Source organism: Onychostruthus taczanowskii, unplaced genomic scaffold, assembly GCF_017590055.1.
Source record: "Onychostruthus taczanowskii isolate IOZ18803 unplaced genomic scaffold, ASM1759005v1 scaffold110, whole genome shotgun sequence".
Classification (NCBI taxonomy): Eukaryota; Metazoa; Chordata; class Aves; order Passeriformes; family Passeridae; genus Onychostruthus; species Onychostruthus taczanowskii.
In genome coordinates this window covers 148563-162151 of record NW_024497630.1, presented here as the reverse complement: position 1 = coordinate 162151, position 13589 = coordinate 148563, and the positions used below count along the sequence as shown (strand labels likewise).

The 13589-nt window shown below is 62.8% G+C and overlaps 3 protein-coding genes across 4 annotated transcripts in view; 2 read left to right on the top strand and 1 right to left on the bottom strand.

Moving 5' to 3' along the window:
- SF3A2 (splicing factor 3a subunit 2) overlaps window positions 1-463 on the top strand; it is a 10869-nt gene extending 10406 nt beyond the window's left edge. Inside the window, exon 10 of the mRNA XM_041422677.1 lies at window positions 1-463. This exon is cut by the window's left edge and continues 113 nt beyond it. Coding sequence (XP_041278611.1) covers window positions 1-101 — 101 coding nt within the window. The 3' untranslated portion in view covers window positions 102-463.
- Window positions 464-1269: 806 nt separating this feature from the next.
- AMH (anti-Mullerian hormone) lies at window positions 1270-7056 on the top strand. Of its 2 annotated transcripts, none has more exons than XM_041423262.1 (5): window positions 1270-2801; window positions 3834-4012; window positions 4659-4779; window positions 4927-5119; window positions 5277-7056. In XM_041423262.1, exons 1-5 carry the CDS (start codon window positions 2237-2239, stop codon window positions 6190-6192), a joined length of 1974 nt encoding a protein of 657 aa, XP_041279196.1. In that variant the 5' UTR covers window positions 1270-2236; the 3' UTR covers window positions 6193-7056. The 2 variants fall into 2 exon arrangements, with proteins under 2 accessions (XP_041279196.1, XP_041279187.1); XM_041423253.1 differs by having other exon boundaries at window positions 4924-5119.
- A 137-nt stretch (window positions 7057-7193) lies between these two features.
- Window positions 7194-13255, bottom strand: LOC121345938 (cilia- and flagella-associated protein 251-like). The gene is made up of 7 exons (XM_041423274.1): window positions 13159-13255; window positions 10726-10778; window positions 9921-10070; window positions 9078-9230; window positions 8932-8994; window positions 8637-8776; window positions 7194-8517 (listed from the first exon to the last, which is right to left on the bottom strand). Exons 3-7 carry the CDS (start codon window positions 10015-10017, stop codon window positions 7888-7890), a joined length of 1083 nt encoding a protein of 360 aa, XP_041279208.1. The 5' UTR covers window positions 10018-10070; window positions 10726-10778; window positions 13159-13255; the 3' UTR covers window positions 7194-7887.
- Window positions 13256-13589: the final 334 nt, after the last annotated feature.

The following is a 13589-nucleotide window of genomic DNA, read 5'->3' as shown; positions in this document are numbered from 1 at the left end:
CGCCCGGGGTGCCCCCCCCTGCTCCCCTGCCCCCCATGATGCGGCCGCCGCTCCCCACGGAGGGGCCGGGCACCATCCCCCCTCCCCCTCCCTCCAACTGAAGCCCCTCCTGGACTCCATCCCGTGGGATTTTTGTCTTTTTAACTGCAGCTCACCCCCCATTCAGGGAACAGATCCTTTTTGTACCTCTGGAAAGCTGGCTGAATTCTGTAGGCTCATTAAAAGGTTTTTGATTCTCCTTTCCCTCTGGTTTCCTGTGCTGCTGTGGGCTCACTTTCCTTACCCCTTAGATACAGGAGACATTCCCAGGCTGGTTACATTTTGGAAATTCTCCAAAGAGGAGGCAAAGGATTGGGAATCTCAAGGTACCCCCCTCCATCAGCTGTCTTGGCCTGGAATCCCCCTCAGGCTGCCTGATGAGTGTCCCAAAAATTACCCCCCATTATTCAGTTTTGATTCAACCAAAGCCCTTCATCTCTGTTCATTCACTGAGGGGGGACATGGAAAAGCTCCTGTTACTGATACTAAATCTTAATTTATAATTATAATTCATTAAGTGTCAGTACCATGGTGTAGCACCTGCTGTCGCACCTGCTGTTACACAATTTTATTGTGTGCCCTCCTCCCACTGACAGCTCTGTTCAGGCAAGTTTTTAGTTCTCTGTAGGTTTTTTTATCCTGAATGTTTCCTTCCAGCCTTCACTTGGTTCCCATAACAAAGCACCAGCAGTTCTGCCATTTCTCTGCCCTTTCCCAGGTTCCTGCCCTGAACTGGGGGGTCAGTGGGGGATCCTGGGGGGCTCAGTGGGTGAGGACATGGCCAGGGCTGGGGTTCCTGACCAGTTCTGGTTGTTTGAGGGGCCATGGGAGCCCTGCAGCTGCACCCCCTTGATGGGGGATCAAAGCCTTCCTCTCTGCTGCTGGGATGAGATGGTCCCAGTCAGTTAAAAATCCCAGACTGGTTTGATTGGGAGGGACTTTAAATCCCATCTCATCCCATCCCTGCCATGGCAGGGACACCTTCCACTGTCCCAGGCTGCTCCCAGCCCCATCCAGCCTGGCCTTGGGCACTGGCAGGGATCCAGGGGCAGCCACAGCTGCTCTGGGCACCCTGGGCCAGGGCCTGCCCACCCTCACAGGGAACAATTCCTGCCCAAGATCCCATCCAGCCCTGCCCTCTGGCAGTGGCAGCCATTCCCTGTGTCCTGTCCCTCCAGGCCTTGTCCCCAGTCCCTCTGCAGCTCTCCTGGAGCCCCTCCAGGCCCTGCAAGGGGCTCTGAGCTCTGCCTGGAGCCTTCTCCTCTCCAGGTGAGCACCCCCAGCTCTGCCAGCCTGGCTCCAGCCCTGGAGCAGCTCCCTGGCCTTTGTCAGCCCCTGTAGAAGTGACCTCGGACTCCTCCAGACCTCACTGTGTCCATGTCCTGCTCCAGTTTGGGTGCTCCATCCTTTTCTGATGATCCTGAGCTCCACACTTGCAAATAGTTTGGAAACTCAGGGAAGGGTCTGGAAGTTTTTTGTCGGGACATTTCCCCTTGCCAAAATCAGGAGATCTCTTGGGACAGGTTTCCAGGATGGTTTAGGCAGGTGGCTTTGGCAATTCCAACTGTTCCAGTGGGTCTGAGCATGTCGTGGAGGGAAACGTCTTTACAATGGTGTGTGTGAGACTTTCTAAAGGAGGTACTGAGTGCTCAAAGTCCTCAGGCTGCTGCTGCCCCTCGTGTTTCTCATTCCCAGGATGAAGCCCTTTTCCAGGGCAGCCTGTTGAGCTGCAGGGTGAAGGTTTTCCAGACAGAAGAAGGAATGCTTTCCATATATTTACTTATTTCAGCCCATTATCTGCCCCTGTCCCCCTCCTCCTGCTCTGGCTCTCTCTCCCCTCCCGGTGTTTCAGTGCTGATGGGGTCGTACGTGCCATTCCCCATGAGGATCCCATTCCAGACACATCCTCCTTTAGAAAACATCCAAAGTCAAGGCCGTGCATCCCTACGAGCGAGTGCAACAGCTTCGATCTTTGCACGTTTCCAAAACGAGCTGCAGACCCAAAAATAGAACAAAAAAAGTTTCTTTGCCACCTCCCTCGCTCCTCTGCAGCGCGACAGCCCCGGGGCGGCTCAGGGGAGGTTGTTGTGCCTCGGCCACTCAAGGCCACCCGTGGTTAAAAGGGAGAGCTGTCCTCCCTCTTCCTGCCGGGGGCTTGGGATCCTGAGCTGCTCCAGGGAAGAGCTGAGGTGGGACCATGAGCGCTCTCAGGGGGCTCCTGCTGTGCCTGGTGCTGCTGCTCCCCTCTGCAGCTCTGCCCAGGAAACAGGGAAGGGATTCCCTGGTGGAGCTGAGCCTGCTGGAGGAGCCGGGGCTGGGAGCAGAAGGGAGAAAGGTGGGAAATGGAAGTTCACAGGAGACACCCAGGTCCAGGAGGGCTGCTGCCACTCGCCTCTTCTCCAAGCTTGAGCCGGGAGCCAGATGCCTGCAGGAAGTGGCTGAGGAGGGGGGCCCGAGCTGGTCCCGCTCTAGCCCGCAGCCCTGGCCCCTCGGGGGCCTGGAAGGGCCCGTGTGCAGGGTGAGGATGGAGCAGGACGGGGCCGGCCCGAGGCAGCTGGAGGTGGTGGGTGTGCTCAGCCACTACGAGAGCAGCTTCATCAAACTGCTGAGACGGCGCCGGAGCTGGGACGGGAACTTGGCGGGGACCTTCGGGCTGTGCCGGCCCGGGGAGGCGGAGGCTGCGCCCCATCCCCTGCAGAGGATCCACGAGCACGTCCTGGAGCCGGGGCTGGAGAGATTCCTTGTCCTGCACCTGGAGGAAGGTTGGTGGGAGAGCCCTGCAGGCTCCGAGGTGGAACAGGGAGGGGAAGGATGCAGGGCTCGGGGTGGTGGTGTTTGCTGGCCCCAAGTCAGGGATTTAAACACAGAATTAAATCTGGGGGTTGGGTTCCCTTTAAAAACAGCGAAGTGATGGAGTGAAATGTTTCTGGGCATGTTTTTAAGGAGGTGAGGATGGCAGCGTGGTGCTGCCATCTGTCCCCGCCTCTGACCAACACCCAGTGCCACATTCCAGCAGCGTTTGGGCAAAGCTCTCAGGGGAGCACAGGGTGGGATTGTCGGGGTGTTTGTGCAGGGCCAGGGGTGGGACTGGTGATTCTTGAGGGTCCCTTCCATCTCAGGATATTCTATGATTCTTGGTGGCTTCTGCTCTGCTCTCATGAGTGTTTCTCACTTTCTGCCTAAACATGGCAGATGGGTTTGGGTCCCATCCGAGCTCTGGGGAGAAAGGAGGGGCTCGGACCCTGCTGCTCCTGCTGTGCCCGGAGCCTGGCACGTGCTGATCTCCACTCGTGGGGCTGTGGAGCAGCCTGGGGTCCTGGGCTGCTCCTTAGCTTCAGCCTTATGGGAAAACCTCACCACACATTCCCCTGTCCCATCCCGGGGCTGATCCCCGTCCTGGAGAGGGATGGAGTTACAGCCTCCAATTCCATCCGTAAACGAGAGGGCTGTGATTGTTTCTTTCATCCTGCAATCTTCCGCCTCTCCTGGGCTTTGGATTCTCAGCTGCACTCAGCAGTGCCGGGCAGCGGGGAAGTGGCTCCTCCCCGGGCAGTGGCCACAGCGTCCCCGAGCCTCTGGAGAGCAGATTCCATGGGGTCTGAGGGAGGCAGCTCCCTGCTGGCCGGGTGCGGGGTGTGTCCCGCTCTCCACCTCCCTGGAGCCGGGGACGGGATTTGCTGAGTCCCTTCTCCCCGTCGGCTCCTCTCCCTGTGCTCCGGTCCCGGAGCCCCTTCCCCATACCCGGAGCCTCGCGGCGCTGGAGGGGATTCACGGCCGTGTCTCCCCCGTTCCAGTGCAGTGGGAGGCGCAGGTGAAGCTGCGGTTCCAGCTGGTTTTCCAGGAGGAGGTGGGACGGGCTGTGGGAGAGCTGCAGGCGGCCGTGATGCTCTTCTACCTGGGCCGCCGGGAGGGCCGGGGCTCCGGGCACCCGCAGGAGCTGCTGGCCACCGGCCCGGGGCTGCCGCGGGACCAGGTGGGTCCGGGCCTTGGGGGGAGCAGGGGCCGGGAGGGGTGTCCCGACTCTGCTGCCCCGTGCCACTGTCATCCCTCCCAGTCCATTCAACAGCGCCTCCAGCTCCCTTTGTTATCCCCTCCCAATTCATTCATCGTTCCTCCCAGTCCATTCACAATCCCCTCCGAGTCCATTCACCATCCCCTCCCAATCCATTCACAATCCCCTCCCAGCCCCTTTGTCACCCCTCCAGTCCCTCTGCCAACCCCTCCCAGTCCCTTTGCCGTCCCCTCCCAGCAGCTCCGCCCGGTCTCCCGCTCCCGCCGTGCCTGAAGATGGAGCTCTCGCCCTGTCCGCAGCTGCCGCAGCGCCAGCGGGGCTGCCCCGGTACCCAGTCCGGGCTGGGTCCTGATCCCCCGCCTGCCCCTCAGGGGTTCCCTGGGTTTCCTGCTCCCCGCGGCCCCCGGAGCAGCTCTGGGGCTGGGGGCGAAGCTCCCAGTGGTCCCCCACCCTCCCTGTCGATGCTCCCTGGCCCACCGCGGGCTGCGTGACCCGGAGCCCCAGGGACCGCAGCGGGGACTCCCGTGAGTGTGTCCCCCATGATGTCTCACTCACTCACTCACTCACTCACTCCCTCGGGCCTTCTGTGGTTTCTGCCTCGGTGCAGAGGCTCTGCCTCTCCAGGGACACGCAGTACCTGGCCCTGGCAGCCGCCGCAGCCTCGGTCACCCGCAGCGCGGAGCGGCTCCGCTTCTCGGCTTCCCTGGCCATCCACGGCAGCGCGGGAGGTAGGGACGGGGGGATACCTGTGGACAGCAGCATCCCTGCCCTCGTGTCCTCGCTTGGGTCTTTGGGGTCATCCCAGGCCCACGAGAGGTGGTGGGGACATGCAGGAGACCCCAGACCGAAGTCCTCCTCTCGTGGCCGCACAGCAGGTGCCCCCCTTCCCCGCACGGAGGTGCAGCAGCTCCTGTTCGGCTCCGATGACAAATGTTTCACCCGGATGACCCCGGTGCTGCTGCTGCTGGCCAAGTCGCGGGAGCAAGAGGAGGAAGAGGAGGCTTTGGCCCCATCCTCCTACCTCTCTGCTGAGGGGGTGGTGGACACGGCTCCGTACCCGCAGCTCAGGTTCGTGGCCATCGCTGCAGGCACGGGAGAACGCGGGGGCTGGGAGATGAAGTGGGACAGGGGCAGCCCGAGCTGTGGGACCGTGGATGGCTGTAGGGCACAGCCTGGTGGGACCCCCGGGCTGCCCCTTGTGACTCTCCCTGTGTTCTCCTTACAGCCCGCCCCAGGCCGGCACCGAGGAGCTGCCGACCCCCACTGCCCCGGGCCAAGCCAACACCTCTTCCCCAGTGCCCGGTGGCAGCGCCCAGTTCCTGGCAACCCTGACCCGCTTCATCCGGCAGCTCCTGAGCTCCTCCAGCGAGCCGCCCCCCCAGCCCACTGCCCACCACCGGCTGGACTTCGAGATGATGGAGACCCTCCCTCACCAGCTGCTCAACCTGTCGGAGGAGGCGGCGCTGGAGCGGCTGGTGCAGTCGGAGGAGCCCTCGGTGCTGCTGCTGCCCCAGGACAGCGGGGCCGTGCTGGAGCAGCACCTGGGGGACTGGCAGCCGGAGGGCACCGTGCTGCAGCTGCTGATGGGCAAACTGCAGGTGGTCATCCAGGAGCTCAGGGACATCCCGGCTTTCCAAGCCAACGCGGCGCTTTTCCAGCACCTCCTGACCTTCTGCTACTACCCGGCAGAGCCGGGGCAGGCCGAGGCGGCCGAGCGGGGCCCGGGCTCTCGCAAGCTGCGCACGCTGCTGCTGCTGAAGGCGCTGCAGTCGGTGCGGGCGCGCTGGCAGGAGCGCAGGAAGGTGCAGCGGCAGAACCGCAGCGCCCGGCACCAGGCGCACTGCCGGCTGCAGGAGCTCACCATCGACCTGCGCGACCGCCACTTCATCATCATGCCCACCATGTACGCGGCCAACAACTGCGAGGGGCCCTGCCGGCTGCCGCTGTCCGCACGCATCCCCAACTACTTCTCGCACACGGTGCTGCTGCTGGGCATGCAGGACCAGGGCTCGCCGCTGCGCAGGGCTCCCTGCTGCGTGCCCGTGCGCTACTCGGACCAGCTCATCATCAGCCTCTCCTCGGACGGGCTGGAGATCCGCAAGTTCCCCAACATGGTGGCAGAGGAGTGCGGCTGCCGGTGAGGCTCCCGCCGGCCTCGCCGCTCGCCCCACCCCGGCCCCTCTCTCCCGGTTTGCCCTCCCGGCTCGGGATCTGGTGCTTCTCCCGAGGCGGGAGCTCCCGTGTGTCCTTTCCCTATGGTTTGGCTCGTTAGCATCGCTCTGGTTTTGGGTTCATCCATGCCTGTCCCTGGGGCTGCTCCTCTGGGGATGTCCCCCTCCCTTGGTTGAGGTGCCCGAGGTGCCCGTGGGCTCTGCCTCCGCTGGGTACGGGCACGGCAGGGCCATGGGGGAGGACAAGGCTTGGCAGACCCAGGCAGGACCGTTCTTGTTTATCCCTCACTCTCTGCTCCTGTAGTGGCTGGGCAGGGCAGCTGCTGCTTCCTCCAAGCCTTGCAGCATCCTCTGGCCATTCCCCAGCCCACGGCCCATCACAGGACCCCCCATGCCACACGGCTCCACCTGTGACAGCAGAGCAAGAGGCCAGATCCCCTCGCAGGGACCAGCCTTGCCCTGGGACACGGCTCTGTGTGAGCCGCGAGGAGCCGCTGGCCGTGCCTTGGGGCTCCCGGCCAGGTCACATCTGCGTCACCCCGCGGTGACCCCGCTGCCGGGGCGAGGGGAGGAGGGAGCGATCCCATTACACCTCCCGGGCTGCTCACACCATTAATGGGAGCGGGAACAAACGGCTGCCAGAGCACCTGCTCTGTGTCCCCGCCGGCGTCAGCACGGGCTGCCTGCCCCAGATCATCTTCCAGCTGAGCCCGGCCCTCAGTGGGGAGCCAAACCCTCAGGAGCAGCTCCTGGGCTTGTCCTGGCTACACCTCCTCGGGTTTTGCAGTGTCCCCACGGGGAGGCATGGCTGGAGGTTGGTACTCACCAGTCCCACCTCACAGCCCTGCAGGATTAACCCTGAAAACACACACACATAAAGTCAGGGACAAAACACATAACCAGGGATAAGGGCTTTTCTCGTTTTCCTTTTTTCCCCCCTATTTTTTAAAAACATCCAGTTGAATACCTTATTAAAAATGAAAACAGTTTATTTTAACCACTGTTGATTTAGCAAATACTGAAACCTGCCATGGGTCAGGGCTGTGAACATCTCTGGCTGTGTGATATTGCTCTTGTGTTTCCTTCCTAAAAGTGACTCGGAGAAGGTGAGGCCCGCAGGGATCCCTTGGTGAAGGGCTCCAGCCCTGCTCTGTCACCAGCACCTTCTGGGCCACCCCACAGTGATGGCACTGGTTGGGTGAGGTGAGGGGGCTGTCCCTGATGTCCCTCTGAGGACGGCTGCAGCCTGGTTCCGTAACCCAGAATATTCTTCTCTCTTGATTTGCTTTCAATAAAACCATTAACCCAAGAGCTGCACAGTCTGGACACAACTCTGTTCACTGGGATCCCCACACTGCCCCGGAACCACGAGTGGAGGGGAACTGCAGAGGGGTTTTGGGTGGGGATGCAGAAGGCAGGAGGCCCAAAGAAGCTCCTTCCATGAGTCCTTTCAGGTCGCCTTTGATCCAGAGGGGTCCAAAGTCCCTGGGGAGGCTCGTGCCAGGCTCCTGGGATGCTCTGCCGCTGCTTGGGGGTCCTGGCGTGCTGCCCGTGCCCGGGGGTGTCTCTGGAGGGCAGGCAGGGGTGGGGGTCCCTTGCCGGGGGCAGTGGTGGGATTGGATCCCCCTGGATCCAGCGCCATCGAGCCCCGTGCCCACCCCGGCCTCAGTCGCGCCTCTTGCCCTCCCTGGCCCTGCCGTCCCTGCCCGGCGCCGGCTCCCAGGGCTTCCTGCCCTTCTGCTGCTTCCAGTCCCGCCTCGGGCTCTCCCGGCCGCCGTCAGCCCTGCCGGGACGGCCCCTCCACCCCTCCCTCCTGGACTCATCCCGCTCCCGCCGTCTCTCCTTCCTCTCCTTCCTCTCCCGGTCCCGCTTCTTCTGGGGCTGCTGCTCCGGTTCCCTGGGGGCCCTGGGGGCTCGGCCAGGTTTGTCCCCCGCTGTCCTGTCCTTGGCTCGTGCCTCCCTCCGGCTGCTCCGCTCCACATGGACAGCACGGCCTTCCCGGGCCTTCTTCTTCTCCTCCTTCTTGTCCTCCTCCTCCTCCTCCTCATTCTCCTCTTTTTCTTCCTGCTTCTCCTCCTTTTCTTCTTCCTCCTCCTCCTCCTCCACCTTCTTCTCCTGCTTCTCCTGGCTCTTCTTCCCCTCTGTCACAGCCATTGGCACCTCGGGGACATCTGCAGGTTCTTCATCCTTGTCCTCTTCCTCATCCTTGTCCTCATCCTCATCCTTGTCCCCATCCTTGTCCTCATCCTCTGGTGTTGCACGGCCAAACCACTTCTTGAAGATCCAGGGTTCTGCCTGTGGGGACAGAGGGGACCAGGAACTGATGATGCAGCCCAGGGGACCGGGTCCCCTCTCCATCCCTCCCCCTGGGGACAAGATGCTCCCTGCCGCGGGAGGTGCCACCTGACCCGTACCAGGTTGCTGTCAGCTTCGCTGTCATAGTCATCGTCACCATCTTCGTCATCATCATCATCCTCCACCGCGCTGCTCTCCGGTGGCGGCGCAGGCTGGGCAGTCACCGCCTCTGGGATCTCCACCTTGGGGCTCACGACCTCTGGCAGGGGAGAGGGACACGCCACTGTCAGCTGAGGACGAGGCTGCCTGGCGGGATGTCCCAGCCAGGGGCTCCCAGGGCCGCCCCACCCTGGGACGTGGCCCTGTCTCAGGCTGGACCCGGGGCACCGGGGAGGGACGGAGGGTCGGACCCACCGGCAATGGGAGGGGGCGGAGGCTCCTGCCGGCCGCGGGCGAGTCCCTCCTTGGAGCATGGCGCTGCAAGACAGGAGGGGACAGGAGCCAGGAGGTGGCAGCTCGGGCTGGCCACCCCTTCCCGCTCCGCCCGCCTCCCGACTCACCTTGGAGCACCTGGAAGGTGACGCTGAGCAGGGCGACCACGGAGGCCACCAGGATGCACTTGTTGAGGGTGAGCCCTTCCCAGAGCAGCGGCTCCTCCGCAGGGTCCGGGCTGGGCGGCTCCACCTTGCTCTGCACGGGGAGGGTCCTGGGGACTGGGGCCCCCGGGGAAAAATGTTAAAAATGTTACTGGAGGGAACTGGGAAGAGGAAAAGGGCTCTGAGCTGGGGGGTGGGAAGAGCTCTTAACATCCTCCTGCACAGCCCACTCAGGACAGGGACAAGGACAGGGACAGGAGCAGGGACAGGGACAGGACAGGGACAGGGACAGGACAGGACAGGGCAGGGATAGGGGACAGGGCAGAGACAGAGACAGGGACAGGGACAGGACAGGGACAGGGAGAGGGACAGGGACAGGACGGGGCAGGGACAGGGATAGGCGACAGGGCAGAGACAGGGACAGGGAACAGGAGTTGCTCCTGCCACGTGTTTGCACTGCAGGACTGGGGACAAGAGTGTCCCGGGGGCTGAGACCGAAGGGTTTGGGCCATGGTGGCATTAGAGGGTCCTGGCGATCAAGCTGGGAAAAGCTCTGCCCGTGCTCCTCCTCCAGCAGCAAATCTGGGCAGGGTGGAGAGGAGGAAGAGGAGGAGGAGGTGGAGGATCTGGCAGGTGGTTGAGGAGCCCCATCTCCATCCCCGTGTCACTGATTTCCCCACTGATTTCCCCTTTCCGTGGCCAGACAGCGCCTCCCGGGCTGGCCGGTGACACGGGATTGTGCCTCTGTGGCCACCTGTGGCCGGAGTGGCCGTTCTGGGGCAGGGAAGGGCTTTCCCACACACGCACCTGGCGGCCCGGCAGCGCTGCCCTTGGCTCCCACCTTCTCCACCCGCTTCTTCTCCGCCGCTTTCCTGTCCCCGCCGGGCGGGGCTGGCTCTGGCATGTCCGGCTCTGGCTGTGCCTCGGGCTGCTCCGGGTCCTGCTCTCCTCTATTCCCTGCGGGAGGACACGGAGCGTGCCTGCGGGCACAGGGACACGCTGCTCCGGGGGTCCCCGGGGCTGCCCCAGCGAGAGGCACCAACCCGGCTCCTGCGGCACCTGGGGCGTGTGTTCACCTCCACAGCCTTAAAACTGGGGTGTATTTTATGTTATTTAAGCTGGATTTAGCCACGAGTTAGCCCCGGTTAACACACGGGTGGGCTGGCGACTGAGGGCCCCCAGCTTGGGATCCCCCCGGAGCTGCCCTCGGGGCTGGGCAGGGGCTGCAGCGCCCGCTGAGGGCAGGGTCGGTGTGCGGGGAGCGGAGGGAGCCGCGCTTGCTGCGGGCTCGCCGCTGAGCGGGGCCGGGCTGGGCGTTGGCCAGTGCCACCGCAGAGAGCTGCCCACCGGCACGGATCAGTGACAGCGACAGCTGGGGGACCTGGATGGACGTGCTGCAACCCTGCCGGGCGGAATGTCACTGCGGGACAGCCCCAGCCCGGCCCCCTGACCCGGCACAGGGATCCATCCCTGGCACCCCCTGCTCTGAACAGGGATCCATCCCAGGCACCCCCTGCCCTCCCCTGGCAGAGGGATCCATCCCTGGCACCCCCTGCCCTCCCCTGGCACAGGGATCCCCCCAGGCACCCCCACCCTGACCCCGGGCACTCACATGGGCTCCACCGCTGTCCCCGTGGCTGTCGCTGCTCACCGGAGTGTTGGCATCTGTCACAGACAAGCACAGCTCAGCTCCTCAGGTGACAAATCTGGGCAGGTGGGAGTCACCAGGGGCTGGGGGGTGTGGGCCCCTCCCCTCGGGGACACCCCAGCCTGCAGAGAGGGGACATCTGGCCGTGATTCCCCCGTCGGTGTTCCCATGTCACCCATGGATGGACAGAGGTGTCCCAAGTCAGGCAAAAAGCCCCCCCAGGGATCGAGGGGGTGCAATGGGAGCTCTGGGACTCTGAGCCCAAAAGATCACCAGCCTGGATATCCCAGGGGAGTGGCAGCCAAAGGGACAGTGACCTCCCTGCCAAGGCACTTGGGGGGACCAACAGCCCAGGGTGTGCTCAGACCCCAAAAACACAAGGCTGGACACTGGAGGGCCAGAGCCTGGCAGCAGGAGAAGGCCCAGCTACCATGGAGCAACCAGACCTCCAAAAGGACTCAAGGGAGCTCTGGGAGGACTCTCAGGGCTTTTCCCAGCTGGGAAGTGGCAGAGCAAACTGAAGGTCCCCAGGAACACGCGGAAGGGCTGGGGAGGGTTTGGGCTCTAGGAGTCCTGGGGTTTCTCTGCCCTGGGAGAGCTGCAGGGATGGGAAGGCACCACAAGGTCCCAGCACCACTGGTCTCAGCCCTCGGCATCTCTGAGTCCAGTGCCTCGGGTACCACATCCTCTCCAGAAGGAAGAATTTTTGCCCCCTTTGAGCCAGATTTAGTCGATTTCCCCACTGTGGAACACTGAGAAAAAGACAGCAGTTCCTAGGAGGAAACCTGCCACTCAATGTTGGAAGCAGAACAGACAAATAGGAGGAAAACTTTTGGCCATGATCTGAAAGGTCTTTGCTTTCAAGAGGAAACAAAATGAGCCTGGTTTGTTAAAGTGATGCAAGTCTGGTCCTTTCTCTGCTGGGAAGGGATGGAGCTGCCCCAGGACTCTCGTGGTGCCTGGGGATTTCCAGACCCAGGGGAAGCACAAAGGTGGAGAACTTTTCCTCAAAGTGTTTCACCCCCATGTGCTTGCCCTGTTTTTGAGCTTCTCAATCATTCACCCTGGTTTGGGGCACAGATGAGCACCAGGAAGGTACAGGAGGGCCCAAGCCCCTGTTCCTCTTCTCCCTGGCCATGATCCATGCTCCCATGGAGCTGGTGTCACACAGGTGCCTCTCAGTGCCTGAGGTCACCCTGTGAAGTGACACCACCATAAAGAACCACCTCTGCCAGGCTGAGCTGTGTCCTGCAGAGTCTCACACACCACACCAGTGGCCATGGTTCACGGTGAGAATAAGGAACCTCTTCTCTTGTCCTTCCCTGGCCACCTCTGAGCTCTCCCTGCCCACCTGGACAGCCCTTAGGTGCCCTCAGGGCATCCCCAGTCTTTCTCCAATGCTGCACAGCGACAGTGTCACCTCAAGGGACCCTCACCAAACTGAGAGGGATCAAACACTGTGCCCACAGCACACCCCTGCTGGGCTGCCCAGACCTCAGCTGAGCCCGGTGCCCTGTCACAGAGTGCCAGGTTCTTTCCATGTCTCTACCCCTTGGGCTTCACCCTGAAGGAGGAGCCCAAACAGACCTGGGGACAGGCAGGTGTCCTTCCCTGCCATGTGCCCCAAAGGCATTAACTCGGCCCCAGAGCTGACCAGATCCATGTCCAGGTCTGTCCCCTCTGGGCAGGAGACAGGGCTCTGTGCCCTGGCAGGAGGTGGATGCACTCTGGGGCTCCACAGCCCACGCAGGATCCTTGTCCCCAGGCAGGATGGGCTGTGTCACCTGCAGGAACAGCCGTGCTGGGCTGGTGATCCAGGCACAGGCACTGCCAGGCCAAGCAGGACAGGGATGGCCACAGTGCCAGGGGTGGCCACAGTGCCACGGGTGGCCATCAATGCCAGGGGTGGCCACCAGTGCCAGGGACACTTTGCCCATGGCAGGGCTGGTCACCCACAGCCCCCAAGTCCTTGCTTGCAGTGCCCCTTCCCAGGAGATCTCCCATCCATCCATCCATCCATCCATCCATCCATCCATCCATCCATCCATCCATCCCTCCTGCCCGCCCATCCCTCTCCGGAGGATCATCCCTCTCCACGCCCCGCACGCCAGGTCCGCCCGTAAAGGCTCAAAATCGCAGGCACTTAACAAATAATCAGCTCCGCTCTGCTGCCGCTGGGACTTCTCCTGCACGGGCTCCCGAGGTCGCCTTCACCGCTGACTCACGTCAAAGAAACTTCCAAAAATAGTCCCCTCGCCTGCCCCGCTCTCCCTGTAACCCTCGCCCGGGGATGAGCCCCGCGGCTCCCGCTCCCTCGCGGCCACAGAGAGCCGGGCTGTGGCCAGGGCTGGCCAGGGGCTGCCCCACATCAGGGTTTAAAGCCACAGAAATCCGTACCTGGGATCGGCCGCCGCCTGCGCCTCGGCTGCAGCCCCCGGGCAGTGCCGGCTCTCCCGGGTAAAGAACAGCAACAGCTGCCGGAGGGAGCCGGAGCAAAATAGCGCCCAATCACCGGGGCCCGAGCACCACAAAAGGCAGCTCAGCCCCGGCCCCGAGCGCAGGGGCTGCCCCGGGCACGGGCTGCGGCTCTCGGGGCACCTGAGAGGGGTTTGTCCCTCTGTGACACTCCCAGAGAGCACAGGGAGGGGACAGACCCCCTGCCCCGGGTGTCTGAGCCAGTGGGAGGGATGGATGGATGGATGGATGGATGGATGGATGGATGTGGGTGCTAGGGGTACAGAGGTGGAGCCAGGCACAGGTAAGGAGAGAAGATAAGAAATCCCTCTGGGGGCAGCAGTGCTCAGACAATCCCAGTGAAATCCCGTTTT